Below are 17,101 nucleotides of genomic sequence, written 5' to 3'. Positions count from 1 at the left end.
GCCCCGCCCGCCCCGGCACTGATCCTCTGTGCAGGAATCTCCCCGCTTTGCCCCCCGCACCCCTGTTGCTGCGCTCTCTTCCGCGTCTCGGCTCCGAAGCTCCCCCCCTCCGCCACCCGCAGTCTCTGCCCACAAAGGGGCTTCCTAGTGTGTGGAAACCTTTCCTCCTTCCCAGCTCCCTCCCACTGGTGCAGGTCCCGTCCCTATTCTTTTGTCTCTTTTTTCTTTTTTTCTTTTGCCCTACCCAGGTACGTGGGGAGTTTCTTGCCTTTTGGGAGGTCTGAGGTCTTCTGCCAGTGTTCAGTAGGTGTTCTGTAGGAGTTGTTCCATGTGTAGATGTATTTCTGGTGTATCTGTGGGGAGGAAGGTGATCTCCGTCTTACTCTTCCGCTATCTTCCCCCGGAGGTGTATTTGCTTTTAAGGTCTTTCAAGTGAGTGGGTGAGACCCACACATTATCAAGGATAGTCTCCTTTACTTAAAGTCAACTGGTTGTGGATGTTAGCCACATCTACAATATACCTTCACAGCAACACCTAGATTAGTGTTTGATTGACTAACTGCTTACCATAGTCTAGCCAAGTTGACACAAAATTAATCATCACAGGTGCTAGGATTAGTGGGTCAAAGTATGATGAGAAGCAGGATATTTGTATAGTCTTGAGCTATCTTTATTAATTAGAAAAGGACTTCTTAGTAACTAAGAAAAACTAAGAGAAACTAAGCCGATACCACCTTGGCCGAGTGATCAAAATAAACATCACCAGTAATAAGACATATTGACATCACGTATGCCCTGACATTTTGTGCTGAGGAGGGCACAGCATCACTTCTTGCCAAACTGCAAGGCCTTAGTCTAATTATGGGAAAACATCAAACAAACTCAAATTGAGGGACATTTGATAAAGCAGTTGACTAGTACTCTTCAAAAGTGTCAAGATCACACAAGAAAAATAGAGACTACAGAACTGTCACAGTTTGGGGGAAACTAAGCAGATGTGACAACTAAATGAAATGTGAGATCTTGGATTGGATCCTGGAACAGAAAGAGAACATTAGTGAGAAAACTGACAAAAATCAAAGAAAGGCTGTAGATTCATTACTAATATTATGCCAGTGTTAATTTCTTGGTTTTAACCACTGTATTATGATTATGTAAGATGTTAACATTAGGGAACCTGGGTGAAAGCTGTACAGGAACTCTGTATTATTTTTACAGCTTTTCGGGAAGTCTGAAATTATCTCAAAATGAAAATTTACAGGGGAAAAAAACCTTCCCATGAATACTCTTCCTGCTAAAAGCCTACCCCATTAAAACCCAAACTTCTTATTCTGGTTGAGATCTGACTCTGCTGACCTCTCCAGCCTCATCTCTTTTCCCTCAGGTCTATCTCCCCACACACTCCAGGCCTTCCTTCCTGGCTCTCTTGGCAGTTTTGGCACCAACTCTGGCTGGAGGCTCTAGGAGTTTGGGCTATTGGGATAGGACAAAGGTCCATGGCCCAGATGGGGCAGCCCTGGGAAATGAGTGCCTGGGCTGTCAGGCCCAGGATGGGAATAGGAGCTGGCTCATGTCAGACGTAGGATGGGAGCTGCATCCAAGACGCAGGATTAGCCGCAGTGGTCAGGTGAGTGAAGGCAAGCCCTTGAGGCAGGGGTAGCGGGCTATGCAGGCAGAGAGCCAGTGGTCAGGGGCACCAAGCTGGTTCCCACAGCTCTGTGCTGTAGTCCTGTGCTGCAGCTCTGTGCTGCAGTCCCAATCTTTGGTTTTTCCATCTCCACCTAGTCAACTTTCAACATACAAGATCTAGCTCATGCCCTAGGCTGGTAGCTCCCCGCTCTGGGCTTCACAGCACCCTTTACGTTATTGAGCTCCTTCGAATCCTCCGTTGTATCCTTCTCCATAGCCCCAGCTCCTGGCACAAAGTAGATGCTCAGAAAAGGTCTGAATGGATGATTGTGGGTGAGAGCTGTGGCTCAGGGTAAGTTCAGCAACACTCACAGTGTGGTAAGCTCTGTGCAGGCCTTGGGAATACTGAGATGAGTGAATCAAAGTCTGTGCTCTCATGGAGCTTCCACTCTAGAGGGCAAGACAGACAATAAACAAGCAAACAAATACAATAATTACAGATTACAATGAATAAACTAGTGATGAAGGAGAGAACAGATTCCAGAACGTTGTCATGATTTTTGTTAGGTGGGCTTACTAGTAAACCTCATATTCTTCTTTTTACTTAACATACATTTTCTAGTTCGTTCTACAGTGAGCATGTATTTTTGGGTCTTTAAAAAATGCCAGCTGTCCTCTCACTTTCTTATCCTGAGCTCCTAATGCAACTTTTGCTGTATAATGATAGAATCCAGGGTAAGTTCTGGGAAGATGTAGCCCACTGAGTTGGTGTCACACAACGGGCTTTACCTTTACCCAAGAGATGACAAATGGGGCAATAACTAGCTGGCTCAGGAAAAAATGATCAGCTCTGCTGAGGAGAGTCAGGGAAGGCTTCACAGAGTAGGAAATACTTTATCTACAATCTTGAAGGAACAATTAGAGTTTGGAGGCAAAAATGTGGAGGAAGGAATTGGGCAAGTCATTCTACACTTTGAGTCTTAGCCTTTTTGTCTGTAAAATGGGGGCAGTAGCATGTCTTCACTGGGTTTGGGGTTGGGGGCCAATTAAATAAGACAGGTATATAGATGCTCCCCCTCCCCAGCTGCAGCACGGTATCTGGTGCATATTAGGTAATGAGGAGCTAATTTTTGTTTTAGTATTAAAGATAAACATTCTGTAAGTGCACAAGTTGTGGCTTTGGAGGAGTTTGCTCCTTGTCACTGTTCTGATCTTCTCAACAGGCCGAGGACACTGGTTAGTGGCTCGGAAATGTAGCCTCAAGAAGAAGCCCAGGGGTGTGGTTGAAGCACGAGCTGAAGGTCAGGAAAGCCAGAAGGTTTCTTTCGAGGTTGGAGGAAAGAAAGGGTCTCGACAGGAAAACCAAGTGGACACTCCGGGACCTGTGCTGGACCAGGCTTTTCTGGTGAGAGTAAATGCATCCTGAAAGGCTGGCAGCACCAGCTGACGACTGTCTTGGTGGGGGCAAGGACTTGCCCTGCTTCCCTCTGGTACAGTTACCCCCAATCCACCCCAAACTATTAGAGTGATCTTGGCAAATTGAGCATAGCCAGGATGATGAAGGGACCCAGAGCTTTCTTTATATGTAAAGCTTTCTTTACATCCACCTTATGAGATAGGTATTATCATCCCTATTATGTTGTTGCCATTGTGCAGATGAGAAAACTGAGGACCCAGGAAGTAATTTGCCTTGGCCAAGGTCCCTCAGCTAGTAATTAGGACTCTGGTTTACCCAGGATTAGAACTACTCAGAATTAGAACTCTGGTCTACCGATTGCAAAGGCTGTGCCTTTATATTTTATCAGGTAAAAAGTCTAATTGAGCCAGAGAGGCAAAGCAGTAGGTCAGGGGGAACAGTAAATTGAAAAATCGTATTCTAGCACCTAGTAGAGTATAAAGATTCCTGCTCTGCTCTGGGGAGATCTCTCTAGGAGCAGGGGGATTGGGGAGGCCCCACATACCACAACCTTTGTCCTTTGGGTTTAGCGTCTGGCTGAAAGCCAGGGATGCCGACTAGATATACCCAGTGTCTGGGGCAGGCTTTACAAAGGTCACTGGGGTGGCTGTGTTAGAGACCAGCCAGGTAATTTCACATCTGCTCTCTGCAACGCTGCAGTGGCTTTGCAAAGAAAGACACATTTTGTAAACCAATGTTCATGTGCAGTCCAGTGCTCATAGCTCCCTAAGAACTCCCTGGCAGCCTACTTTGTACCCAGGCTTTGCTTATGGTTGCCAAGAGATAGGTTTCTGCACAGATCAGATGCTGAAAGAGAGCTTCAAGGAGGCAGCTGGTTACATCTCCGCTCAAGGTGGATAGTATAAGCTTTTTGCAGAGTCCTGTGGAATTTCTTTGATTATTAGGTCCACTTCTCACTGGGAATGAGGAAGACTGAAGCAACAGTACTGAGGAGGGGCAGAAACACTTCCCATAGGACTCTTCTTTTCCCCTTTGTTTTCAACATGTACATCCCCCATTAATTGAGATAGCTTGTTACCCATGTTGCCACTTTGGATAGCAGAAGCATCAAGGATGTTTTTCAGAGTAATGGGGTACCTACCCGCCTGTTGGATATGAACGTTTCACTGGCACTTCATATTGACCTTCTACACCAGTCCCCTTACTCCAAGTCCCCGAAACACCTCTTTTCTAGTGTTCAATGCATGGTCTCAATGATGGTCTCAATACTATCTACCCAGTCACTAAGCAAGTAACTTGGGGTTATCCTTGGCACGTGCCTCTCCCTCACCACCCTCATCCCTGCCATTACCAAGCCCTGGTACTTTCATTAGTTGTCAAATCTGTATTCTTCTCTTCATCTGCCCTGCCACCACCCTAATCTCGGCTACCATCATCTTTTATTGGACTAATTCAGTAACTTCCTAACTATTATAGTTTGAACCAACTAGCATGCTTTTGTTTCACATGAAAAGAAGCCAGAGGCATTGTTATTCTAGGGTAGGTTAATTCATTGGTTTAATGACTTCTTCCAAGTCCCAGGTTCCTCCATCTCTCTGCTTTTCTATCCTTGGCACATTAGCTTGTCCTCTTGGGCTGATTGCCTTCATGATCCTGAGATGGCTGCTGAGCTCTGGTCATCGCATTTAAAGGATGATGTCCAGAGGTAGAAAAGGGATTGTCACTGTCTTATATCGAGTTTTAAAGGTAAGAACTTCCCAGAACTGGCGTCCCACCCCCAGCAGCCAGCGTCTCCTTGGCCAAACCTGTATCACAAATCCCAACAGTCAATGGTTAGGGGAACATGACCACCATGACTGGATTAGACAAAGTCAAGACTTAGCCTGTGGAGCTGGAGTTGATATATCCACTCAGAGAAATGTGAATGATATTGGGGTTCTTTAACAAGGAAGAAGTAGAAAAGTGGCTCTAGAGAAGCCAGTTAACAATGTCTAGTACAGTGGTCTCTCACCACCCTTTCCTGTCTTCTCATCCTTTCTGCGTGTGTCAGACATAGCAATTTTTATAAAATTTCTATTAACCCCCTGCCAAAAAACCTCTGACAGATTTCCATTGACTATAGGATAAAATCCACGTTCCTTTACAGAGCCAACATGGACACAAATGATCTAATGACTGCCTCCCTAGCCTTACTTTGTTTTTCATTCTCTCAAAAGCACCTTGCTTTCACCTGCCTTGATAATTTTCATGACCCCTGCTACCCACTTTCATGGTACCAACTCCTACTTAGCAGTTAGGTATCAGCTGAAATATTACTTCCTCAAGTGAGTATTTCCTCACTTCCACACTGAGGTTAGGACCTCCTGTTACTGTCTCCCATAGCATCTTGAATTTCTCCTTTAAAATATTATCACGTTTATAAATACTTGCTTGCTCCTTGGCTTCCATGCAGTTTTAAGCTTTCAGAAGGCATGGAATATTTCTGCTTCTTATACATTGTCTTTTAAATTCCTAGTTCCATGCCTAAACATAAAAGGTACCATAACTAAATGATTAACTGAAAAAAAGAATGGGGTTTAATTAAACAGAAATAGAAACTCCAAAGCTGAGATTTTCTTCTGACTTTTTAATTGTGAAGAGCAACGTATGGTAGTCCTAAGAGCATAGTGTTTAGTGATTACAGATTTGGATTCAAATCATAGATCTATCACTTACTAGCTGTGGGACCTTAGGGAAGTCACTTTATCTCTTTTAGCCTTGCTTTTCTCATTTATGAAGAGACATCATCATACTTATGTCAAAGAGTTCAGTTAGGATTAGGAGAAAGTTTGTTCCTAAGAACCACGTAAAGTCAATGTTTCCATCCCCACCTTACAGATGGGAAACAGAGGTGGGAGAGCTGAGGTGGCAGCTTGATTCTGAGCAGCTCCAAAGCCCGTGCTCTTTCCACTGTGCCAGGCTGCCCTCCTCAACAGGGAGTCATTTGTTGTCTTGGCCAATTACATAAGCTTTGTTGGGGCCTTGACGCTGATTGTCTGCACTGTGTTCCAGCTGAAGCACCACTGTGTAAAGAATCCGTCCGACCTATGCACCATTAACGTGAGCGGCCTGAAGTTCTCCAAGGTAAGGCCAGCCAGCAGAGGTGTGATTGGGGTGAGCCAGACCTGAGGTAGCTCCTGGCTGTTGGACCATTGTACTTCCAGAGTCCTTGGGGACTGGGAATCTGGTCATAGGGAGGGGGAGGGTCAGACAGGGACTCACTGGGTGGGAACAACATTCACAGACACAATCTTTTGCTGTATATTTGGTGTTGCCATTATCCCATGTGAAGTGAGTTAAAGGAAATAAATAGCCTTATGGAAGTGGTTTGAATGTGCATAGAATTTTATTGGGGTGTGATTCATTGTATGACACTGAGTTCCCATCAGAAGAGCCTACAGGAGAAATTTCTCTCAGGTTTCAGTGCCAGGAGTGGTAGTGGTTCTCCCAAGATGCTGGTTTGTTCTCAACTCGCAGACTCTGTGACTTATGTAATGAGTCATGTTTCTTTCTTTGCACTGGCTAATAGGTAGCTTGGAGCTAGATTTGTGGCCTACCATTAGCCAGTGTATTGCTGTATACCACATATGGCATATATTTTCGGTTTGTAGGCTTTCCATGGCATATAAAGAGAGATTGCTTATATAATGCCACATAGCAGTTAAAATGTATCAACATAAGTAAATCTAAAAAGATCTATGTGTCTCAACACAAGTAAATCTCAAACACATAGTGTTGAGTGAAGAAGGCAGGTTGCAGAATGATATCTACAGTATGGTGGCATTTGATATAAAGTTTTATAACATGTAAATAACACTGTATTTATGGTTTATGGATACACATACATGTAATACAAGTATAAAACAGGTATGGGAGTGATAATCGCCAATTCAGGGTAGCTGTTATCTGTGGGAGAGAGGGAGAAGAGTATGGTTGGGGATGGATACGTTAGGGGGAGTGGTGGTGGTCAACTCTCTGTAGTGTTCTGTTTCTTTAAGGAGATTTGAAGCAAAGACAGCAAAATATTGGGATTTATTAAAGCTGGATAGTGGTTACTCGGGCCTTCAGAGTAACATTCACTATACTTTTATGAACATTTGAATTATTTCATAATAGAAAAAAAAAGAAGCAGAAAAGACCTTCCTGCCTTTAACAAGTATCTGCTCTTGTTCTTACCCCTTGAGGTCTTTGCTCCTTCTGCCAGTAGCTCTGGAGCTTCAGCAAGGCCTGCAGGCAGGGAACTAATCTTGTGTTCTTTGAAATGCCTTCTCACAGGCTAAGGAAAAGGACTTCAAGCATTTTAATTCTGTGATTTACATCAATGCCTCAGAAAACCTACTGCCTCTAGGTAAGTTTTCTTCCTGAAAACTACCTTCTGCCTCTTGGCTGTCACAGCCAGTCTCTCGTGTTAGAACTTGCCTGTCAGTCCACCTGTGACTGGCCACGCATCCCTTTTTTTGGAGTGCAGTAGGCTGGGTGAGGGAGAACACACAGACCTGATTCCAGTCCAGAGCTGGCACTGCCTACTCAGAACATTTCTCTGTGAGCTCCTGCTTCTCTAACTGTAAATGGAGATAATGCCCTTCCTTTTTTCCTCCCCAAGGCAGGATACCTTGTAGACTCAGATGAGATAAGTACAGTCAGCCCTCCATATCTGTGGATTCCACATCCACAGATTCAACCAAATATGGATGGAAAATATTTGAACAAAAATTCCGGAAAGTTCCAAAAAGCAAAACTTGAGTTTGCCATGCACTAGCAACTACTTACGTAGCATATACATTGTATTTACAATTTACGGAGCATTTACATTATGTTAGGTATCGTTGGTAACCTAGAGATGATTTAAAGTATACAGGAGGCTGGGCACAGGTTATATGCAAACACTGCATCATTTTATACAGGGGACTTGAGCATCCATGATTTTGGTGTCCATGGTGGTGATGCAGGATGGTGGTGGAGGTGGGCGTTAGGGTGGGAGCGGTGGACCCAATCCCCTGCAGATACCAAGGGACTGCATGTAAGAAATTGTTAAGTCCCTGAAAGCTCCTGTAGGACTGTAAAGCCTTCTTGTTTATTCAGCAGATCCACAGCGACCCCTGCTGGGTGTCAGGACTATATGACTGCTTGGCTTTTAGAAATCAGTGTGTCCAGTTCCTGTTCTGGTGAGCTCAGTTATAGCAGGGTATACGGTCAGTGCCATGATAGAAGGAATCAGAAAATCAACCAGGCCATCAACCGGGCCTAGAGTGTCAGAGGAAACTTCTGAGAAGAAGAGTATGTAGGCTGAGACCTAAAACACGAATAGGAGTGACTCAAGAATTAGAAGGTGAGAAGGCATTTCAGGCCAACAGAGCAGTGATCAGGGGCCCTGAGGAAGCTTTGTATGTGTGCAGGGTATATAGGTAGGGGAGAATGGAGACTAGAAAGGTGGGCAAGGACTATATTATCAGGGGCCCTGGGTGACTTGGACTTAATCCTGCAGGCAAAAGAGAGCCTTGGAAGACTTTGAAATAGAGGCTCAGTGGTGGCTGTGAGGAGTGTGGATTATAAGATGGAAGCCAGGAAACCTGGAAGATGGTTTCATTTTTCCAGGAGAGAGGAGGTGAGGCCTCAACCAGGGCTGTGGCAGTAAGGGTGGAGGGGATTGAGAGAGACAGAGAGAGATTCAAGAGGAGGTAGAAATAACCAGACTTGGTAACTAATGGGCATGTAGAGAAAGGGAGGAACCAAGAGGATTTACTGAGACAGACAGACTACAGGAGAGGCAGGTTTAGGGAGAAATAAGATGAATTAGTTTTGAATGCATTGAGGTTGAGGGGTGTTTTTAAAGAAGCATGTGACGAAGTCCCTGCCCTTGAGGAAACAGCATGGTCTGTCAGGAGCATGGGCTTGAAAAACAGGCAACAGGCATATGAAAAGATGCTCATCCTCACTAGTAAATAAAATAGCATCCAAGTACTATTTTCTGCCTATCAAATATTGACAAAAATGAGAAGGACTGATGACTGCCAGCATTGGTAGGGAAATGGGTACTCTCATAATCAAGTGTAATAAATTGGTGCAATATCTTTGGAAGGTAGTTTGGCGATGTCTCTTAACATCGTCTAGTAGTTCCACTCCCAGGAATTTATTCTACAGAAACACACTTGTACAAGGATGTTCATTGGAAACATCCCGAAAGCACATCTTTCTATTAGGCTCTACAGAACATTCCAACTCACAAAACCACCATAGGCCACACTTGACACCAGGTTCACTTAGAAGGCTCTGAGTAATTCCACACAGTATGCCAGCAGCACAGCGTCAGCAGTTCCTCTTCAGTGGAATCCTCACTGCTGTTCATGTAGCCATCCATGAGCCATTCTCTGTGGCCCCTAGCTCAGGGCCAAAACAATGAAACTCTCATTGGGTGGATGCAGGAGCCACTCTGGCTTAGAAACCTTGTTCCCCGTGGGATCAGATAGCTGTTGTAACACTCCATAGACATGGCTCCCAGAGTTCCTGCAAAGGACATGTCCAGTTATAGGCATCACCACACACAGAGACGCCCAAAGTTATAGTGCACCCTTGAGATCGTTATAGTTCATTTATAGTTTCTCCTAGTCCAGATGTGGTTTACTAACCTGGGGTCATTTTTACCATAGCAATATTGCCTAATAACACAGTGACCATACCATTTGTTTCATGTTACCAAGGGAAGAAGGCTAGAAAGTTAACCCAAGGTCCAGTTCTCAAGCAGAAGGGGAAGAGTGTTCTTAACCTTTTATCCAGATAGTCTAGCGACTATCACTAGGGGAATGGTTAACTAAAATAGGGTATGTCTATACAACAGAACATAATTCAGACATTATGCAGATCTATATGTTTTGACTTGGAACAATCTTTAAGTCATATTGTTAAGGGAAAAAAGCAAGTCACAGTACGTGTGTAGTATGAGTCCCTTTTTGTAAAAAGAAGTTTGTGTGTGTGTGTGTCAGTGTCAGTATACACATGAGAAAAGGTCTGGGGTATTGTACATGAAGCTTTGAATAGTTACCTCTAGGTGTTGAGATTAAAGGGAACTTTTATGTTTCTATGTTTTTTAAAGCTTTTTGGTGGGAATGTTTCACTTTTATAACCAGAAATAATAAAGATCATTTTTTAAATGGGCTTTGGAATTAGGCTTAGATTCAGTCCTTGGCCCTTCCACTTACCAGCAATTCTATTTCTAGCAAATCACTTAGCCTAGCTAAGCCTTGGTTTCTTCAGCAGTGGAATGGAAGTAGTAATCCCTATTTTTCAGGGTTTTTAGAGATTTAGTGTCCATGTATGTAAAGCACTTTACACAGTGTCTGGCCTAACGCAGTGGGAACCGAGTAAATGACCACCGTTAATATCTTTCTCTTACGTCCTTCACAAGCCACCGTTTCTCTCTTTCTCCTCCCCCTGTAGAGGCATTTCACACATTTCCAGTCTTAAAGGAACTGGTGCTCGCATTTAATGGCATCAAAACAGTCTACGTGAAGGATGGAGACTTTAAGTCCTTGGAAGTAAGTTGGAGGTAGGGAGTTTTTGGTGCCCACCTGTATCCCTGTAAGGAATGGGTGTAAGGAGTCTACTGATTAAAACTGTTGAGAAGGGGCTCTCTGGGCCTTTATAGCCACCTTGCTTCAGGGTGTTCCTCTGGGGCTGGTGGTGGAGTTGGTGGTGGTAATAAGGGAGTGGGGCTGGTGGAGGTGGTGGCCAGTGGGTGAGAATATATTATACTTATGGCCACGGGGCGTGGTCTTGGAAAATAAATGCCAAAGGTCATGTCCAAAGGAGTCTGTGCAGAGGAGTGATTTTGAATAGAGTACTGTAGGAAGGAGAATTTGAGGGGAGATCTGGATCCAGTGGGGGTTGAGCCATGGAGGTTAAGTGCTAGGCACAGCAAATTGGACCCACTGAACTAGAGGCGTTATGGACCGATTCCAGAGACCCATCCTGGTATGAGTGAGCCAGATTGGTTCTAATGAGCTCGGATAAGGTTATGGGCCATAGGCCCAGGGATGAGTGTGAAATAAAGTAGGGCTGCTATAAGTTCTATAGCAGACTCTTGACATTTGTACATCCACAGCTGTTTTGTATTCACAAATACAAAAAACTTTGTTTGCACTCTTGGCTTTCTCCTAAATTAAATTTCCCATCATCACGCATTTTCTATACATGTTCTCATACTTCAAGTTAATCACCTCTTCAACATCCATGAAAACTTTAGGATCATTTTTCGCAAAGAAACAAAGCTTTTGTCACCACCCGGGAGTCTGCATACATGGAGAGTAGAGAACAGTAGAGCTGGCTTGAGGTGTGGGGCGGGCATCTGGCCAGGCTCACACACTAAGTAATGGGCTCTTCCCCACCTGTTGGCCTTCTAGAAGAGCTTCAGAGTCACACCTCAGCAAAATGTCTCCATGTCATGAGCCTTGGGGTTTACCCCAAAGAGCTGGTAACTTAAATTATTTAATCTACAAACGTCAAGAATCGGCCATTCTTCATAAAAACCTCATTTAACCTGCTCTGGCCAGAGAGAGACCTTCCACAAAACTGAACTTTTAAGAGTTGATGCCCTTTACATGCCAAAGTTTTAAGAAGTTTTAGCCGCTTGGGATGGTAATCTTCCTAAAATGGATTATAAGTCCTTGCATTTTTAAAGCATGCTATACTGAATGTAATGGTACCTTTTCTCCGTGGTTTCCAGCCATATTGAGGATAACAGTGCTTTACTATGATTTCTGACAGGAGTGGTCCTCATGCTTATCCAGGAAGCAACGCTCTTGAAGGTGCAATAATACAGGGAGAGGGAGAGAGTAAATTTACAACTGATGCAATTTTGTGCTAGGTTAAAAACCTAGCACAATACCAGAGTTTATTATAGACAGTGGGAAACTGGTTCCAGATGCTCTAGAGATACAGGGAGCCACTTCCCTCACCTACAGGCCTGGGAGCTTATTATAAGTTTCCATTAATTTTTTATTTTGCTTCTTATAAAAGTAGTTATTGAGCTTCTATATATCATGCATTGTGCCAGGCATCCTACCTTCCTCATCCTTACCATTTCAAACCCCTACTTCAAGTGCCAGTGGGCCACAGGGAGGGGACATGACTACAGGCTCTGACCCCACAGCTGACTTACTGGTTGATCATAATGGACTTTTGGGAGGCCCTACTTCATAGTTTGATAACAACTGATGAAGATTATTTATCCAGCAGACCAGCCCTACCCAAGGGAATTTATTTACATAAGAGAGCAGACCAAAGTCAAGATGCAGAACATAAATGAGAAGAGAAAATCTCCTGGCCAATCATTTGTTTTCATCTCTCTGTGGTTTGAAAGGGTTCTCTAAGAAAAAGGATAAACCTGTCAAATGTCCTGAATTTGCAGCTCATGGCAGTGAATACTTTGATGTGTAATAAAACTTGATGTGACTCAGCAGATGCAGCATCCAAGTTAGGAATCTTCTGTCCTTGTTTGCCAGAAAGGCTGTCACCCAGAGTAGAACTCTTCAGGAGTCAGTTTAGGAAAACAGCTTTGTCATGATTTGATTCTCTGCATACGGGCCTGAAAAAGAGTCAGCTGGAGCTCTGCCCTGAAAGTCAGGAGACCTCGTTTCTAGTCTTGGTCTGCCACTACTTTGCCATACCTCCTCAGCCAAATAACTTACCTCTCTGGAACTTAAGTTTCCCCCTCTGTAAATTCTGGGCCAGCTGTGAAATTCTGCGACCTGCAGTTCTAAGACTATTCATTTATTTGAGCTGCCCTTACTTCCATAGAGAGCAGATTTGGACCCGACATGAAATAGCCAAAGCAGCCAGAGCAAGGGTCAGCAAACTTTTTCGGTAGGAGGCCAGACGGTGAATATTCTAGACTTTGTGGTCCGTACAGTCATAACTAGTCATAACTGTCATAACTAGTCCACTCTGCTGTTGTAGAAGGAAAGCAGTTGTAGACAATATGTAAGCAAAGGGACAGGGCTGTGTTCCCATAAAACTTTATGATGCTGAAATTTGAATTTTACATAATTTTCATACAATGTTATTCTTTTTGTGCTTTTTTCCTAACCATTTAAAAATGTACAAAGCATTCTTAGCTCACAGGCCATACAAAACAGGCAGCAGGCTGGATTTGGCTTACAGGCCTTTGTTTGCCAATATCTGAGCTAGAACACTGATGGAACAGCCCAGTATGGTTGGAATGGAGTGAGACACCATAGAGTGTGGTGATAGATGAGCCTGGCGAGGTAACGGAAGAGAGACTGTAGAGAGCCTTAGAGGGACTTTGAATCTTATCCTATGGATAACAGGGGTCCATTGAAGGATTTGGAACTGAGGAGTAATAGGGTCTGAACTGTATTTTAGAAAAACCAGTGTGGCATGGCTGCTGTATAAAGCATGGATTGGAAGAAACAAGTATGAGAGATATTGAGGTAGAATCCATTGCTGACTGTCCACATATGTGTATGAAGGAGAGAATGATCCCCATCTTTATCTATATTTATCCAAGCCAGCTTTCCAGGTCTTCATCCTTGAAGGCTTCTCTCTCTGCCCCTGCCAAGTGGGATCACCCATTTGTGTGAACTCTCAAAACTTGGAATTTACTGATGGCAGCATGAACTCGGCATTCCTTTTGTGCTGGGCATCTTTCATGGCCTGTGCAGTCCTATCAAGCCCTCTGTATACCATGGACTCTAGTCATACCCAAACCATTTGCAGTTCTCAGAATAAGGAAGGCTGCCTCCTGGCTTCTATACATGCCACTTGCTGTGCTGTATGTCTTTTTGCCCTTAACAATTTGGTGAATACCGACTAGTCTCTGAGGGCAGCTTAAGCATCACCTGCTCCATGAAGCCCGTCTGGACCCCCTGGTGGAGCTCAAACATCTATCCCAGCAGCATTGCTACTTAAACAGACACATATATGTATCTAGCTGCCCAACTAGGCTGTGAGCTCACACAGGGCAGGGACTGGTTCAAAGTAAGCCTTCAGTATAGGGGCCTTGAATGGAGGGATTGTGATGACCATGACAGCCAACATTAAGCATTTATGGTGCACTAGGCTTCATGCTAAAGGCTTTACCTACATAATTCCTCATAAAAATCCATTATTATTTCCACTTTATAGATAAGGAAACTTGGTTAAGTATTGATAATTTGCCCAAGATCACACAATTAGCCAGGACTTAAACCCAGGTCTACAGAGCCTGTCAATTAAGTACTAAAGTGGAGTACCAAACCCAGTCCTCCTCCAGCAATGACCTGCAGTCAGTTGTGTATGTGTGACTGACTGTATTTCACTGAAGTGGTGGACCAGAAACCTTGTCCCTGCACCAGTGGGATAAGATGCGGAAACTGGCCCCATTCAGTAGGCGTCTATGGGTGTGTGTTGGTGGAGGTATTACCGAGTACTGCTTGCCACACAGCAAGCCAATAAATTGAGAGATAAGGTGTTAGGGCAAGGAATAGCGACTTTATTTGGAAACTCAGCAGACCAAGAAGATGGTGGTCTAGTGTCCCAAAGAACCATCTTGCCTGAGTTAGAATTCAGGCTTCTTTTATACTAAAAGAGGAGGGAGTAAAGTCTAACATTGCCTGGTTCTGGTCAGCCTCCGGAGGGGATGTGTTAATTTCTTCCTTCCTGCAGTCATTCACAGGTGGGCCTGGTCAGGATGTTTCCTGTGAGATAAAGGTATTTTAGCTTAATGCTCATTACCTGGGAGGTGGGGTTCCCAGAGATGGGCCATTACGTATAATTTAAGCTTATAGGCAACATTCCTTTAGTGATTAACTTGTGATAGAGTACAAAGGTTCTTCCCTATTACAGAGGGAGAGGGAAGGGAGCAGACTTGTACATAAGAGCTAAAGTGAGTGTCCAGAGAGGCTCTTCTAGAAGAGGGAGACCAGAGACTGGGGTGATATAATTTATCACAGTTGCCTTTGTCTTTGCAGAGAGAAACTCAGTTTCCTGACTGGTCTCCTAACTCAAGTCAACTATCTCATGAATCTAGATGGCTAGTTAGAAAGTGCTTTATGATGAGGTGTCAGTTTGGGTCATTGTCCTAATAAGCCAGTTCATTTCAGCTGGTTTTTTAATGTGCATCTACTATGTGCCAGGTACTATGCTAGATTATAAGGATACATCGATACAGTGACAAGGTGCTTCACCTCAGAGAGTTTATAGCCTAGTCCACCACTGTGTGCCAGCACCTGCTCAGCACATCCATGTACCAGTACCTTATTCCTCAGGCTTATGTCCAGTTATCAGCGTTACCTGGCTGACTGTGAGCAGTAACCTCAGAACAGTCTAGCTAAAGCACTCAAAGTCAGGAGGGAGAGATTCCATCTGGCTGGGGAATTAAGAAAGGTTTTATAAGGAGGCAGCTTTTGAACTGGCCTTTTAGGACTTGGATTCAGATACATGGAGAAAGGGCATTCCTGAGTGAAAAGCTCAAGCAAAGATCTCTACATGGGGTGTGGCAAGGAATGGGGAGCAGTCACTTTGGCCAGCACCATGGGGTAAACAAAGGCTTGCAGTATGGGGGCTGAGGCTGGCAAATAGGTTGGACATAGTAGAATGACTCTAGTAGACCTTGAAAGTTAATCCTGAGAGTCAGGAGGGTTTTAGCCTGTGGGTGATGGGCCCTCCTGGAAGGTTAAAAAAAAAAAAAAAATCCAGCTCCCACCTCATGTATGAGCATCATTGTCACGAGTAGTGCTTCTATTTCCCCATCTTATATCTTTGTGCCATAGTTCCTGGACCTTTCCTTCAACAGCCTCACTGCGGAGGCCATCTGTGATCTAGGGCTTCTGCCACACCTCCGTGTCCTGCTCCTCACAGGCAATGGGCTCACCTCCCTGCCACCCAATTTGGCTGTCGCAGAGCGGTAAGTTCTACATCCCAGAGTCTGTCCCATGTGTTTCCCTCCTGAGCCTTTGTCTGGGTACATATGTCCAAAGAAATAGTCCAAAGCAGCTCAAAAGGTCTGTAAGGACAGGCTGTGAGTGCTCAAAGCAGGTAGAATGCCACCTACTGAAGCTCCCAGAAAAGGCACTGGTGGGAACAGAGCCCCAAAGATTCGGGAGGCCTCAGCTGGGTGTCCCACACTCCTCTGTGCTATTAGGAGAGACGCCGGTGTCCGGAGAGTCACTTTCCCTCCCTCTGATCGGTCACTGGTAAGTTGTGGCTATTGCTCTTGCCAGACTATTCCCCTTCAGGAACCCTCTAAATAAGATTTGCATATTCCCATTATGCACATTTGCTGAGCCATGCCTTCTGGCCAGAATGTACTGGTCTTTCCTCGCTTAATAATAGCAATGAGTCTGTCATACAGAGTGAAGTAAGTCAGAAAGAGAAAAACAAATACCGTATGCTAACACATATATATGGAATCTAAAAAAAAAATGGTTCTGAGGGGGAAGGGTAAGCTGGGATGAAGAGAGAGAGTGGCATGGACATATATAACAAAATATAAAATACCAAATACAAAATAGATAACTAGTGGGAAGCAGCCACATAGCACAGGGAGATCAGCTCAGTGCTTTGTGTCCACCTAGAGAGGTGGGGTGGAGTGGGGGAGGGAGACGCAATAGTGAGGGGATATGGGGATGTATGTATATGCATAGCTGATTCACTTTGTTATACAGCAGAAACTAACACAACATTGTAAAGCAATTATACTTCAGTAAAGATGTAAAAAAAAACAAAAACAAATAACATATAAGGATGTAATGTACAGCACAGAGAAAATAGCAAATATTGTATAATAACTTTATGTGGAGTATAATTTATAAAAATATCAAATCACTATGTTGTACACCTGAAACTAATACAATATTATAACTAAACTAAAAATTTTAATTTAAAAAAAAATAATAACGATACATGTGTAATGCTTACTATGTGTCAGACAATACTCTTCTGTCACACTAAACATATACTAACTCATTTAATCCTCACAACCCTATGAGGTAAGTGCCCTATTATTATCCCCATTTTATAGAT

At 43.9% G+C, this 17,101-nt stretch overlaps 1 protein-coding gene across 6 annotated transcripts in view; it reads left to right on the top strand.

Annotated features, from left to right (window-relative positions):
- The window catches only part of XRRA1 (X-ray radiation resistance associated 1), a 103,168-nt gene that overhangs the window by 15,120 nt on the left and 70,947 nt on the right, over positions 1-17,101 (top strand). For 2 of the 6 annotated variants that reach the window (XM_033405712.2, XM_033405716.2), the window contains 5 exons: positions 2,853-3,034; positions 6,098-6,169; positions 7,361-7,433; positions 10,520-10,617; positions 15,850-15,983. The exons of 2 other annotated variants lie outside the window; for them this stretch is intronic. In XM_033405712.2, coding sequence (XP_033261603.1) covers positions 2,853-3,034; positions 6,098-6,169; positions 7,361-7,433; positions 10,520-10,617; positions 15,850-15,983 — 559 coding nt within the window. Of the gene's footprint in view, positions 1-2,852; positions 3,035-6,097; positions 6,170-7,360; positions 7,434-10,519; positions 10,629-15,849; positions 15,984-17,101 lie in introns of those variants that run through there. 2 more of the 6 variants (XM_049713657.1, XM_049713658.1) reach the window with 2 other exon arrangements.

Source organism: Orcinus orca, chromosome 8 (genome assembly GCF_937001465.1).
Source record: "Orcinus orca chromosome 8, mOrcOrc1.1, whole genome shotgun sequence".
NCBI lineage: Eukaryota > Metazoa > Chordata > Mammalia > Artiodactyla > Delphinidae > Orcinus > Orcinus orca.
This window is presented reverse-complemented; position numbering and strand designations above follow the sequence as displayed.